This window comes from Suncus etruscus, chromosome 13 (genome assembly GCF_024139225.1).
Source record: "Suncus etruscus isolate mSunEtr1 chromosome 13, mSunEtr1.pri.cur, whole genome shotgun sequence".
Classification (NCBI taxonomy): Eukaryota; Metazoa; Chordata; class Mammalia; order Eulipotyphla; family Soricidae; genus Suncus; species Suncus etruscus.
Genome location: NC_064860.1, coordinates 38,275,696 through 38,289,342, shown reverse-complemented (window position 1 = coordinate 38,289,342; position 13,647 = coordinate 38,275,696). Strand labels below are relative to the sequence as shown.

The window sequence follows — 13,647 nt, the reverse complement described above, 5'->3', positions numbered from 1 at the left end:
CCATTTCTGAAGAAGATAGAACCAACACTTCCTAAGGACTGAGAAATTTGTTTTGGGGGCAGGTGAGTTTGGGTCACACGTGACAGTGTTTAGGGCTTTCTCCTGGCTCTCTGTTCAGCATTATTCGTGGTAGGGCTCAGGGAACTATAAGTGGTGCCAAGGATTAAACCTGGGTCAGCCATATGCTAAGTATGCTGTATTGTCTCTCCAGCACTGTTTGAGGGATTCTATAAAAACATATGTTACATTTTCCACATGAAATTCTTGGAAACTGAGCACAACAGCAGATTAAGAGTAATCCCTTGGGCTTGTTAAATCTAGATATGGAGGTGTGTAGGGTTGTATTTCTTAGGGATTGTTCCATCTCTTTGTTTCCTATTTTCTTCTCTCTTTCTTTTACTCCTCTGGAGGAAAGCAGTGTGTTGTAAGACCCCACTGAATGGCTTTGGTAATCAGAGAGAAGTAAGTGTCTCTGACTCAAGCACTGTACTGAACTGTATTATTAACCTTTGTTGGCCTTACTTTTCTCTCTATAAAACAGTTCTTTTGGTTTGTTTGTTTGGTTTTTTTGTTTGTTTGTTTTTGTTTTTGATCACACCTGGCAGTGCTCAGGGGTTACTTCTGTCTCTGTGCTCAGAAATCACCCCTGGCAGGCTCAGGGGTCCATATGGGATGCCAGAATCAAACCTGGGTCTGTTCTGGGTCAGCTGTGTGGAACACAAATGCCCTACCGCTGTGCTATTGCTTCAGCTCATCAGTTCAGTTTTTTAAGGTTATACCAAGGATCAAATGACTTATGGTAAAGAAAAAATAGAAAACATTTGTCATCATTAATAAATATATTAATACATATGTTGTTTATATTTACATATTCAGAATTCTGATGTTGAATTCTTTAACTTTTTATACTCTCATTTGTTCCATAAATTCCCCAAACCCATGTCAGCTCATGTAGCTTTTACTTTTTCAGATATTTAATTGTTTCAGTACCAAGTTCTTCTTGATCCCCACAAACACACTGAATTAGTTCAGAGTATAAGAACTTCCTAGTTTGTTAGTGTGCAGACAGATATTCCTACTGAGTTAAAATATAAACATTATGATAGACAACATTGATAAAATGCTGGCTCTAAAAGCATTGAGGATCATCAAGCAACTGATTTGCTAGGGGTGTAAGCTTCTTTCTTTATAAATATTTTTTATTTCCTATTTCCTTCTGAGCCACAAACAATTTGGAAGACTAAAGATAAGATGATTCCTTGAAAAGTTCCTTGCAATGCTTTGTAAAGTTTAACAGCATTGCAGCAAGTATCTGCCTATGCATTAGTCATTCTTATCTGTGAATTTGTTAAAGTTCAGAATGATAATATTTTATAAATTATCAATAAACTATTTCTTGATTTTTATCAATAATAGAAAGCCTTTTAGGTAGAAATTTAAATGGTGAGAATATTCATGTTTCTTCTAAATGTCATTTTTGAATTATGTTTTCAAATAATTTGTTATGCCTCTAATTTCAGTTGTTAGAGTTGGTGATATTGCAGAGCTGTGCTGGGATTTTACAAAGACATTCTATATTATGACTTTGGAGAACTATTCTTGGTAACCTCAGTTCTGAGGGCTTCTAGCAATCTAGGTGAGTTTTTAACCAATCTTCCACAAATAACTAGGCAGAGGTGGTGGGTTCCTGGAAGCCAGAATTATTTTAATTACACATTTCTTTAAGATGTGTTTTTCACCTGACAATATTCAAGGGTTTCTCATTGCTTTCACTCAGGAATTATTCCTGGTGGTACTTGGGGGACCATATGGGATGTTGGATGTTGAATCTATGTCAGCTGCATACAAAGGAAGTCCCCTACCTACTGAACTATCACTTGAGCCCTTAGTCATGATTTATATCCACCATATGGAATTGACTGGAACTTTGGAAATACTAGAATGCATTTTAGGGTCTAAGCATATTGCTTTTTTTTATTTTGTTTTTGGGCCACACCCAGTGGCTTGGGGGACCATATGGGATGCTGGTGATCCAACCCAGGTCAGTCCTGGATCAGCCATGTGAAGGCAAATGCCCTACTGCTATGCTATTGTGCAGGCCCCTGAACATACTGCCTTTTTAAAACAGTAACTACTTCTGGGTTAGGCAGAAAAGTCTGATCGAAGACATATCTAAGGCATATTTTGAAACACAAGTTTCAACAATGGTACTACATCTTTACTTTTTCACTTAAAATCCACATCTTAAATTACTCTGGAGCTAACACTTCAATACTCTTGAAGAGAATTTCTGTGGATATTCTAAGTATCTAAGAATAAAGGGATGAAATCAAAGCAAGAGTTAAAATATAAGCTTAGGAAGATTTGAAATGAATTTCAGGTCCCACTGTGAAATAGTGTCTCCCTGGGTGAGGAATTTCTTTCACCAAATCCCAAAATCCCAATTTTATGTAGAGGTAGAAGCAAAGGCCTTAGCATTCTATTTTTTGATACAATGATAAAAAAGAAATAAAAAATAGAGTGGGCCCACAAACGTGCAAAATTAGCCTATTAGAGATGTGAAGAGAGAGAGAGTGCCTGGACAGAATGATAATTTCCTTACTGAGGTTGCCAGTACCACTGGCAAGTTGAGAATTATGAGATCTGTTTATTTATCCTTCACTATCATGAATTATGTGCCTGATGCTAATTTTGACTGTGTAGAGTCCTGTTTTACCAGCTTCTTTCTGAATTATTTCTTATCACTTACCCTTCTCTCCAAGTCACCACCACTTAAGTGAAGATTGGCAGATTTTAGCTAGGCATAGAACATTCTGTTTTTGAGGAAACAGTTGGGTTTCACCTACTACTTAGGGATGGTCAAACTCCAGGAATCTTCCTAACACATATTTGCCTTAGAACATCACACAGTTTTTCCGAGCAGGCTTTGATCAACCAACCACCCAAGAGACTGGTAGTAAGAGTTGAGCCCAGAAACTGTCCCTTCTATTCTTCCTTCAGCAAGACAGTATCTTGAGGAAGGCTTTTCGGAACTCAACATTGAAAGTGGTATAGATCACTGGATTGAGGGCGCTGTTCATGTAGCCCAGCCATGTTGTGGCACTGTAAAGTTCTGGGGATACGTGACATGCTTGGCAGTGGGTATTGAGAACGTGGGTCAAGAAGAAGGGTAGCCAGCAGACAATGAAGGTTCCTAAACTCCAAAGGAAAAGAAATACTGAGTAAGGTGCTTGCTTGATTCATTGGTTGTATAAAATTACATGGTATATGAAAATGTTTCACAGTTACCTGATTTCTACCTGTTACTAAACTGGGAAATTTATATACTCTATTGGTGTTACCTACCTAACAAAGTAAGTAAGATGCACAACCTTTTTTATGGTGGGGGGCCATACCCCGATGTGCTCAGGGGTTACTTCTGCACTTAGAAATTGCTCCTGGCAGGTTTGGGGACCATATGGGATGCTGGGAATCAAACTCAGGTTAGTCCTGGTCAGTTGCATGCAAGGCAAATGCCCTACCCTCTGAGATACATAATCTTTTAATCGACTTTTTTTTTTTTTTTTTTTGGTTTTTGGGCCACACCCTGTGAGGCTCAGGGGTTACTCCTGGCTATGCGCTCAGAAGTTGCTCCTGGCTTCTTGGGGGACCATATGGGACGCCGGGGGATCGAACCGCGGTCCGTCCTAGGTTAGCGCAGGCAAGGCAGGCACCTTACCTCCAGCGCCACCGCCCGGCCCCTTTTAATCGACTTTTTAATGAGGAAATAACATGACAACATCTTTGATTTCTATCAGACCTTTGTTCCTAGATCAGTTTTCTATTTTGATTTTTTGTTAGTCTTTTACTAGACTTTTCTACTACCTAATTCATGGCATATATATACACACATTATGTATACGTGCATATATGTATTACATACATATAAAATGTCTTTCTAGGTGTTGATAGGAAAAAAAAACTTACAAATGCAATTGACACAGTTACTGCTGTTGAGATTACCTAAGATATGAGAAGGTTGGAGCATGCCTAAACAGAATGAATTGGCTTTTTCTAACTACATGTTACCTGTGGATTATAGTAGTTGGTGGAGGGGAACATTTGATGGTACTTTTGGATCATTCTTGTCTCTGTGCTCTGGGATTACTCCTGTTGGTGTTCAAGGTATATATGAGGTACTGGGGATTGAATTTAAACCAGTCACATGCAAGGCAAGTGACCTGTACTGTACTATGTCTCCAGCCCCATGGTTTATCAATTTTTATTTATATATTTGAATGAGGCCCTTGTACCTCCAAATCTTTTTTTGTCATAAAACAGCCATAATTTATATATTATTAATTTATAACCTATAAATATAAAAAAGATAAAAATTTTTAAAAATTATTACGTTGGGCTAGAGAGATAGTACAGTGAGTAAGGTGCTTGCATTGTACATGGCTAACCTGAATTTGATTTCTGTCACCCCATACAGTTCACAGAACACAGCCCTGTGCACTGCCAGTTGTGCCCCCACCAAAAGAAATTGCAAAGCAAAAAAACCTCAAACCAGAACCAACAACTAAAAATGAAGACTATGACATTTTTGTAAATTTTTTGTTCTTTCCCCCATATTTAAAAATAACCTAGATGTCATTATGCTAGATGACTAAATATTGCATACTTATTTTTTCATTTAACATTTGCAAATAAGTAACATCTTACTGAATATCCTATAAGTTGCAGAAACACTTATTAAGTCATAATATTATAATCATATATTATATAATTATAGCTTTTTACTATAGGTCAAAAATGCAATAGATAAACATAACCTAATTATTTGACTTATTAAATTACATGAATTTCAGTCCAAATCTTTTCCCATGGAGCTAATGTTTATATAACAATTTTTTGATTATAAATATTATCAAAATTACAGTCAATGTATTTTCAATTTCTGTCAAATGTGGTCAGCTTAGTATTCATAGAAGTTTAGCAATGTCTTAGAACTGGTGCCATAGAACTCAGCTTACCTAACCCAACCCATCTAACCTTACCCAAGCTCACCAAGCACAATGACCAGCATCTGGGTTGCCTTCTTCTCCCGAAGTGGCACTGATCTAGGTTGCAGTGGACCCAACTTTAGGGATGTTGACAGCCTTCCGTTACTGAGCTTTCGAACTTCTAAGCTGAGCTTGGGTGCCAAGTTGGGGCTGAGAGAGTTTCGAGTCCTTCCTGCCTTTTTCAATTCTCCTTCCTCATCTTGGAAGCCTGGTCTCCTTAGGGCTGTATCTTGGCAGATGCTGTAGTAACGCTTCAATTCCATGTGTGCCCGGCTAGGGGACAGAGGCTGCAGGTGTGACAAGAAAGGATCTTGACATTTCTGGGGATTTTGTTTATCTTCTGAATGTTCCTGAAAGGAACCAGGGATGCAAGAAACGAAAGGAAAGTATCATTGTATGAAAACTGTGGATGTGTATGAGGGACTGTGGAGCCTAGGTATAAGAAATCAAATTCTCGGGGGGTCCCTCCTGGATGGGGTCCCAAGCTTTCCCTGCTCTTTCCCCTGCACTAGGGTGGGAAGGGCACAGGGTGGAGTGTGGGCAGATCCTGGCTTCCGGCTGTCTATTGATCCTTTCTTGATCTGGAGGCTAACTCTAGCCGGCATGGAGTTTGGGGAGACCCCATGTGGAAGGGCTTCCCCCTAACTTGGGTGCGCTGGGAGCCTTGATAGGCCCCCAGCCGTCCCCTCTTCTGCCCCCGGCCTCCAGGCCTTCCCTGGGTTTCAGCCCAGGAGGTCAGAAATGGTGGGTCCTAACTTGGGGTGTGCTGAGATTTGCTTGGTTGCACTAAGTTTGTCACTGTTAATTTCTGACAAGTCTACATGTGGAAAACCGCACTGCATGTATTAAGAGTATTCCCTATCCTTATGTTATGTTTCGCATATCCAGAATGTCCATTTTGTATTCTGCCCTTTCCCACACCCCTACAAAGCTCATTTTTACTCCTTAACTCTCTCACCCCCCCCAAACATCACTAACCCACATTAATCTTTTTAACTTCAGTACTGCACAATCCTAATCACAGACAAAGCTGTGCATTGTGTGTAACAACCCCCAAATATTTCAAAAGACATAAAATGGACACATATTTCTTTTGATTATTTTATGTGTTTTTTTCTCTGATAGCTATAAGTCTTACTAAATATTCTCTTATACAGTGACAATTCTAACCACTTTTTATTTTCTCTTTGTGAGCTGTTCAATAAGGAATTTTGGTGAAAGAGTCCCCCAGTTTAATGCTGTTGATTGAACCATTTCATGGGGATTGTTGGACTTGTTCTTATGGCCTTCATATGTGCCAATAATGCCACATGGCATTGTTCCTTTTTTGCATAGGCACATTAAAATGGGAAAATACTATACATACAAATAAGATCTTATCTAATAGAGATTGGAACACACAAATCTTGGAGTGCAAAGGAACTTTACACCCTGAACATTGACATAGCGACCTGGCACAGGCCTCAGAAGAATGGGCATTTTTCATTCACCCCTGAACCAGGGAAGACATCCATGAAACATCCAAGTTTGTCTATAACATCACCTGGAAGCAATCCTCTACCACGGAAGACCCTACCACTGCTCAGACATCGACCTGCTCAAAAGAGACTTCCCTTAACACTGAAAAGACTTAACAACAACAACGACCTGCTTACAGGACAGGGCTCCCTGCATTGCCCTTTAATTGTGAGGTGAAACTAGAGGACGCTCCACATCCTGACTTCAATGTAGGATATGCATATTCCAGGATATTTAATACAAAAATATGATACCAACAACAGAGACTATGTGAAAAATAAAAGTGTGTTGGCACTACAGACAATGTCTTGGATTGGACAATCTAGCTTGCCTGGAGCCTAGAGTTGGTCTTATGCAAGGAAACTTCAGGGGTAGGGTCTCTTTGTATTTAGGCCAAGGTTATTCCTTTCCATGTCCCTCATATTTTGGTGGGCCTATGCAAACAACAATTGCCACTCTAACACCGTTTTTACTGTGCTCCTTTGACTCTAATCCTTAAAAAAAAAAAACACTTAAACTTTTGAGGTTAACTTAAACTAATATGCATGGACATGTAAAAAAATACCATGCCTCTAATGTTTAAGGAGTTACATAAGTTTTATGGCTTTAGATTGCCTTGTCTGCTGCTAAGAAATATTATAATGTATTACAATCTGGGGAATTGAGGGACAAAGTAATTGTACAGGATTCTATTTTATTTATCTTAATGTTCTTTGGCTGAAAGTTCAAAGTTAAGATATCAGCAAGGGGACTTCTGAGAATTATGTTACGGTGTAACTGTAACTTTACCTTGTCCTCTTTCTTTGCATCTTTGTTCTCATATTTAAAAATAAAAAATTAAAAAAAAGAAATCAAATTCTCACTTTATGAGTAAAGAGTACCTACCACAAAAGGAACATTGGATAATCAGAATAATCCCTGAGGACGGCAGATAAGGGTCATACTCCGAATTCTCTGAGTTAGAGTTTCTTGGATAAGGTGGGCAACTTTAGGGCGTGGCTTCTTCAACAAATAAATGTAATAACCTGTACTCCCACTTACCAATTTTAAAGTATTGGTTTTATTTGAATTCTTATTCAAATTAAATCCAAAACTGTGAACATTCATTGAATATTCAACTATATTATGGAATTAACATTTAACATGTTATGGTTTTATAATTATGCATTTTATGAATCTTAACAAAAATGTTTCAGTTGAATGTTATGATACATAAAATTTATTCAGATTTCCATTGGGGAGTTGTGAATATTTTGTACTCAATTTACTGATTTGAAAATACAATCTATAGAAGGAAAGTCTAAAGTTTGTAATAGATAAACTAAGACTGCCATGAATTAATAACTGCCAAGGAAGGTAGATTGCTATCAAAAAAATTGTTACACTGGTCTTCTTACTTTTACATTTCCATAGTAATTAATTGAAAAAAGAGAATAGCCAGAAATGTCATTTGATGTTTCTTCATTAGTAGATATATTCCTGACCAAGTTTTATTTAGACCTTTGAGCCTCATCTATAAAGCATAAAATAAATGGGAAAAAATGGATTTGGAATGAATTGACTTTAATAATTGAATGTGCAGATATGAGAATATTTCTGGTAGTTTGGGGGGAATGTGAATGCATAAAATATGAACTTCTTTTCATCCCTGAAACTGGATATATGTCTATGTTGTTATAGACAGGATTCTTTAAGAATTATAACAAAAGACAGAAAAGCAGATTTTTTTTTTACTGTTAGAATTTAAGTTTAGAAGTAAGTTTGGTTTATAATTAACTACTTGTTCTGCTTATGTAACCTTGCTTTGCTACAGACATAGCTGCAGCCATGACAGGCCTTAGACATGTGGCAGAGCCCAGAGCAGTCAGTTCCAGGAAATTCAAGGGCACATACCAGGACAGGTAGATAAAATAGCAACACTTGGGGGCCTACAGACAATAAACCTTATGCAATGTCGGGAGCACCCAGCAGGTGCCCAAGCACCTCCTCTACTACTTCAGCCAACCATTTTAAACCTGGCTGATGCAACATGTACTAAGAACCTATAGTTTTATCCATTGCTTAAAGCCCTAACAGCCCTATAAAAGGGCTTGTGATTCCCATCTGGGTCACCACTCACAAGAGAACAAGCCCCAACACGCTGGTAACTGAATAAACTCCCTTGCTCATTGCATCTCCATGGTCTTTGTGAGTTGGATCCGGAGCTAATAACTCCTCCATTTTCCAGAAGTACCTAGAACTCTGTCACAAGCACCAAATCCTATCAATTTTAAGTTTGCTCTGAAGGCCTTGAAATGTAGTTAGTGAAACAACGAGACCAAAATTTATGTGGTAGAACTGGTTGTTATCCACTATCCTAGGTCTCCTAAACAGATTCTTAATCTTGCATAGCATGCCTCAAATGTGCTCATTAAGCTGCTCTTTAAATCTGTGAACTACCTGCCATTCTTCTAGTGAATTCTTTTTCTGTATATAAGTCTATATCAGTTCTTTCCTATGTTTGGATAAATCACAAACTTTTAGGTTAAAAGCGCTAGTAAATTGTAATCACTCAAACATTCAAGTATGTTTTGATGAATTAATAAAGTAAATAATGCAAGGGATCTTTTGTATAATATAGTTTATGTGAAACTGCTTCACCAAGGTATTTTTATGAAAAATAAGTATATATTAAATCAATTTATTAAATATTAAACTTATTTCTTATTTATTTATTAAATTATTAATTTATTAAATTTATTGTTAAAACAATTTATTAAATATTAAAACAATTTTTGTTTGCATGTTTATGAGATTTTTATGTAATACAAACATATTGCATTTTATTCAAATGACCACTTATAACTAAGATTATGTTTATAAAATGGCATCTAGTAACATAAAAATTAAAATATTTAACTTGTAGTAAATTATTTCTGAAACTAGGGAATGGGGGACAAGCTTTAGGGAGTCCTTATAAAATCTCAGACTCCAAAATACTAGTTAGTGCATCTTTCTCCATTTTACTGATGCACAAATTCAGAATGAAAATGGTTATTTCAAGACTAGATATTTGGGAGCATATTTTCAACTTTTCTTTATATGTTCTTTTCATTGAATCATGACTGACTTAAAGAAATGCTGGTTAGTTTTGATCTGGTTGGCAGAATCCTTGCTTCCAGATAGCAGAATAAGGCCTGCTTCTGCAGAGTTCTGGAAATGCCAACTCAGTTCTCAAATATTTCTTTTAGGCCTAACTTTTTTTTGTTTTTTTTGTTTTGTAGTCTCCTCAATCCTCGGAAATAAATTTTGCAATCAACAACTTTAAATCTTCCCTATTTTTGTTACTGTTTTTTAGCTACCCCTGAGCTCTGCTCTTACTTTTAAGATCACTCTTGTTGGGTCCAAAGGACCATGGTGGGTGCTAAGCACCTTACCCACTATCTCCTTGCTCTGTTTTTAAAAAATCATTTAGACTAAGAGTTTCTAACTACCTTGGACACCAAGCCCCTGTACAGATCAAATAATTAACTGTAGGATATTGGACAAGGCTCAGATCTTAATCATTACAGGTTTTAGAAACTTTATTGCTTCTAAATATTTACTTGGCAGGAGAATTCAGGGCAGGGTTGGGGGTCTCATGTTTAACACCAATAGCATCTATTTTGCATCCCATTAATTTGAAAGTGGGAGGAGTGACTTATATTAAGAGAACAGGGTAAACATGAAATTTTCTGGTTTCCCCATTTTAAATGACAAACAAGACTTGAAAACTTATTAGCTTTCCTTCTCTGCTTTTCTTGGCTCCACTTGTGCCCACTGAATGCCCATTACCTCTAACGCAGATGGCTCTGGATGGCATATTCACATCATATCCAGGAATCTTTGGCTCTAGTCATTGGGCTCTAGCCCAATAGTCATATGATGATCCCTGCTCAAATCAGACAGGAGCTTATATATGTCCTATATTACAGACAAAAGTGGAGATTGGGGCTAGATCCTATTTCAGGTTGAAGTGGAATGAAAACAAGCCAGATTCTTTCGAAAAGGTCTCTTATTTATTTTTCCACATAAAAAACACAGTCCACTTACCATTTTTCCTGTGGCATCTGATGGAAATCGTGCTCTTATTGAAAACTGCCTCATGGGGTGCAACCTGACACAGGAAGACTAGAAGACACAATTCTGAATTAACTCCACACAATCGCACCATCTAGATTTACATGTTTTGAACACAGTATGCACATATCCTCAGAATCTAGTCATAATCTCCTATTTCACAGGAACATATATTCTTATTTATTGCAAGCCTTGGAACTTCACTCATAATTTTGATAGTTTCACTCAGGTTAAAATGGTGTTATCTTGTATGATGTAGGTTGATATACAGAGAAGTGAATTCAGAATTTAGTTTTTTTTTCTTTTTTGAGGTGGGAGGTGGGAGGAGTGGTATTAGGGGGCCACTTTCCATTGATATAGTACCTTACCCCTGTACTATCTTTTGGGCCCCTGAATTTAGATCTTGTTTTATATATGAAGCCTTTTCTTGAAAACATTGACCTCTCTCTTCTTACAATCTCCACAGCACTTAAATTTAGTGATTAATTAATTCCATTTCACAAATGGAACTGTGAACTCTATTTTACAAGAGAAGTTTGAGTTATCTATTTACTTTGGGTTGAGTTGAGCTTTATTTGCTTGTCTAGTTTCTCAGTTCCATAAAAGCAGAGGTTATATAAAATTCCTGCTGTCCTCTCCCTATCACAGGGTTTGTGATCAATATTCATGCATTATGCTTCAAGTACATCCTTTTATTTGATAGGAATATATTTGGCATCAAATGCCTCTTATCATTTGGTTTGAGCCCAGGGCATCAAACCCAAGCCTTTCATGTATAAAGGATGTGGTTTATTATATGAACCGCAACCTTGAACCCTTCAAGTACACTTTAAAGCATAGTGCAGGGACAGGGATAAGCAGATTTAGTTAGAGCAGTAAAAAGACAATGATCTTCCTTTCTAGAAAGATCTAGAAAGATATGCACTATTATCATTCTACCAACTTGTTCGTTATTGCCTTGACATAGAAACAAATGATTTAGTAAGAAAAAGAATTTGTTGTGTATATATTTTTAATTATATAATTCATTTATACATAGAAATCATCTGGATTGTCTTTTTAATGTATTTTTCATTGTTCTTTTCCATTGGTCAAATATATTTCACATAATAGTTAAATGACTTGAGTCATTTTTTCCCCTCATTTTATGAACATATCCACTAAATGTATCTAATATGGTAAACTTCAATACATTTCAGTCTTTCTTTCCAAGCCCATTATTTGCAGGTATTAAAAACCAAGGCAAATAAAGCTCACTTCCTCTCAACCCTTTAATAACTTACTCACACTCTCAAGTTGAACTAGGAAAAGAATTTTTAGTGGACCTCAATAATGCTTGATGTGAGTGGCCTGGACAACAAGTCAGTCTAGGAACTCACTTTTGTCACAACAAAAGACATCAGTACTGTGTGATATATTAACTGCTAGCCTTTGAAATCAGTGAAAGACTTTGGAGAGGAACCAACCAAACTCAGGGCACTTTTGATTTTCAGTTTTTGTTGTTGTTTGTGAGCCATGCCCAGTGGTGCTCATGTCTCATTCTGTACTCAAGAATTATTCCTGTTTTAGCAAGAAGGACTATATGAGATACAAACTTAGATTGGTTTTGTGCAAGGCAAACGCACACCTGATATACTATCACTTTGGTCACGATCATCGCATTTTTGAGATTGGATTTTTTTACTTCTAGCATAGAATAATACCAACAAATTACAAGGTGGGGGCCAGAGGAGTGGCCCTGATGTGCTGGTACAAGTAAAAAAATAGGCACACGTAGTTGTGTGTGTGTGTGTATGTATGTGTGTGTATGTATGTGTGTGTGATCTTCTCAGGATACTCACTTGCTGTGGGAAGCCAGGTCTGACACTGAGGCACTGACTATTTTGTCGAGTGAGGATCCGTTTTCGTCTCCTCTGTCTCAATACCACATAGATCCTGGCATAAACAAGGACAGTCACTCCAAAGGGGAGGTAGAAGGACACTACCGAAGAGTAGATAACAAAATCAGGGTTGGAGATGGAGCAGATGCTGGGGTCCCCTGTGGATGAGAGAGAAAAAAACAGAAAGCAAATCAGTTTACTTAAATATCAGGTGGGAGACAGACTAAAAATATGTTCCTCTATTATGTTCTACCCCTCTATGGCTAATACTTGGATATTTTAAGAGGTTGCTGTTCACAGGCTGGAGAGAGAGTATAGGGATTAAGGTGCTTGCCTTGTAACCCGCAAACCTTGGTCTGATTCCTGGTAGTGTGTATAGTTGCCTTATTGAGCACCGTCAGGAATAAGCCCTGAGCACTGCTGGTGTGATCCCACATTCCAACAAAACAAAAACAAAGAAGCAGCAGTTTATGGGCCCATCTTCCCTCTCCTTGCGTTCCAGTTCAATTTCTACCATAACAATGGTGACTCCTTTAGTTTAACTGTCAACTACTACTAGGACTTCTTTGGGCTCCATTTCTTCCTTTCACCCCCTTTAAAATTTTTTGTTTTGGGGTCACACCTGGCAGTGCTCACAGATTACTCCTGGCTTTGCATTCAGAGATTACTTCTGGTAGGCTCCTGTCACTCCTTGCTGGGAATTCTTATAGATTTTCTCCCTTTTCTGGCAGATCCTGGGATTCCTCAAGTACTTAGAATAAGGCCTTCAACTGATTCCCTCTTGGAGGACAAAAGGGAAGAGAGCTATTATCTAAGGTGAATGCCAAAACTTTATGCAGTTATATTACTTAGCATTATGGCATTGTGGTATAATGAGTCTTTCTCTCTCTCTCTCTCTCTCTCTCTCTCTCTCTCTCTCTCTCTCTCTCTGTTTGTTTATTTATTTATTTTTGGTTTTTAAGTCACACCTGGAGGCACTCAGGGGTTACTCCTGGATCTACACTCAAAAATTGCCCCTGGCATGCTCGGGAGGGACAATATGAGATGCCAGGAATTGAACCACTGTCCCCTGGGTTGGTCACATGCAAGGCAAATGCCATATCACT

At 37.7% G+C, this 13,647-nt stretch overlaps 1 protein-coding gene across 1 annotated transcript in view; it reads right to left on the bottom strand.

Moving 5' to 3' along the window:
* Positions 1-2,996: 2,996 nt before the first annotated feature.
* Positions 2,997-13,647, bottom strand: part of DRD3 (dopamine receptor D3) — an 84,327-nt gene continuing 73,676 nt past the window's right edge. The window contains exons 5-7 of the mRNA XM_049785790.1: positions 12,503-12,699; positions 5,050-5,332; positions 2,997-3,193 (exon numbers count right to left, since the gene is read on the bottom strand). Of these exons, the coding sequence (XP_049641747.1) occupies positions 2,997-3,193; positions 5,050-5,332; positions 12,503-12,699 (677 nt within the window). The remainder of the gene's footprint in view (positions 3,194-5,049; positions 5,333-12,502; positions 12,700-13,647) is intronic.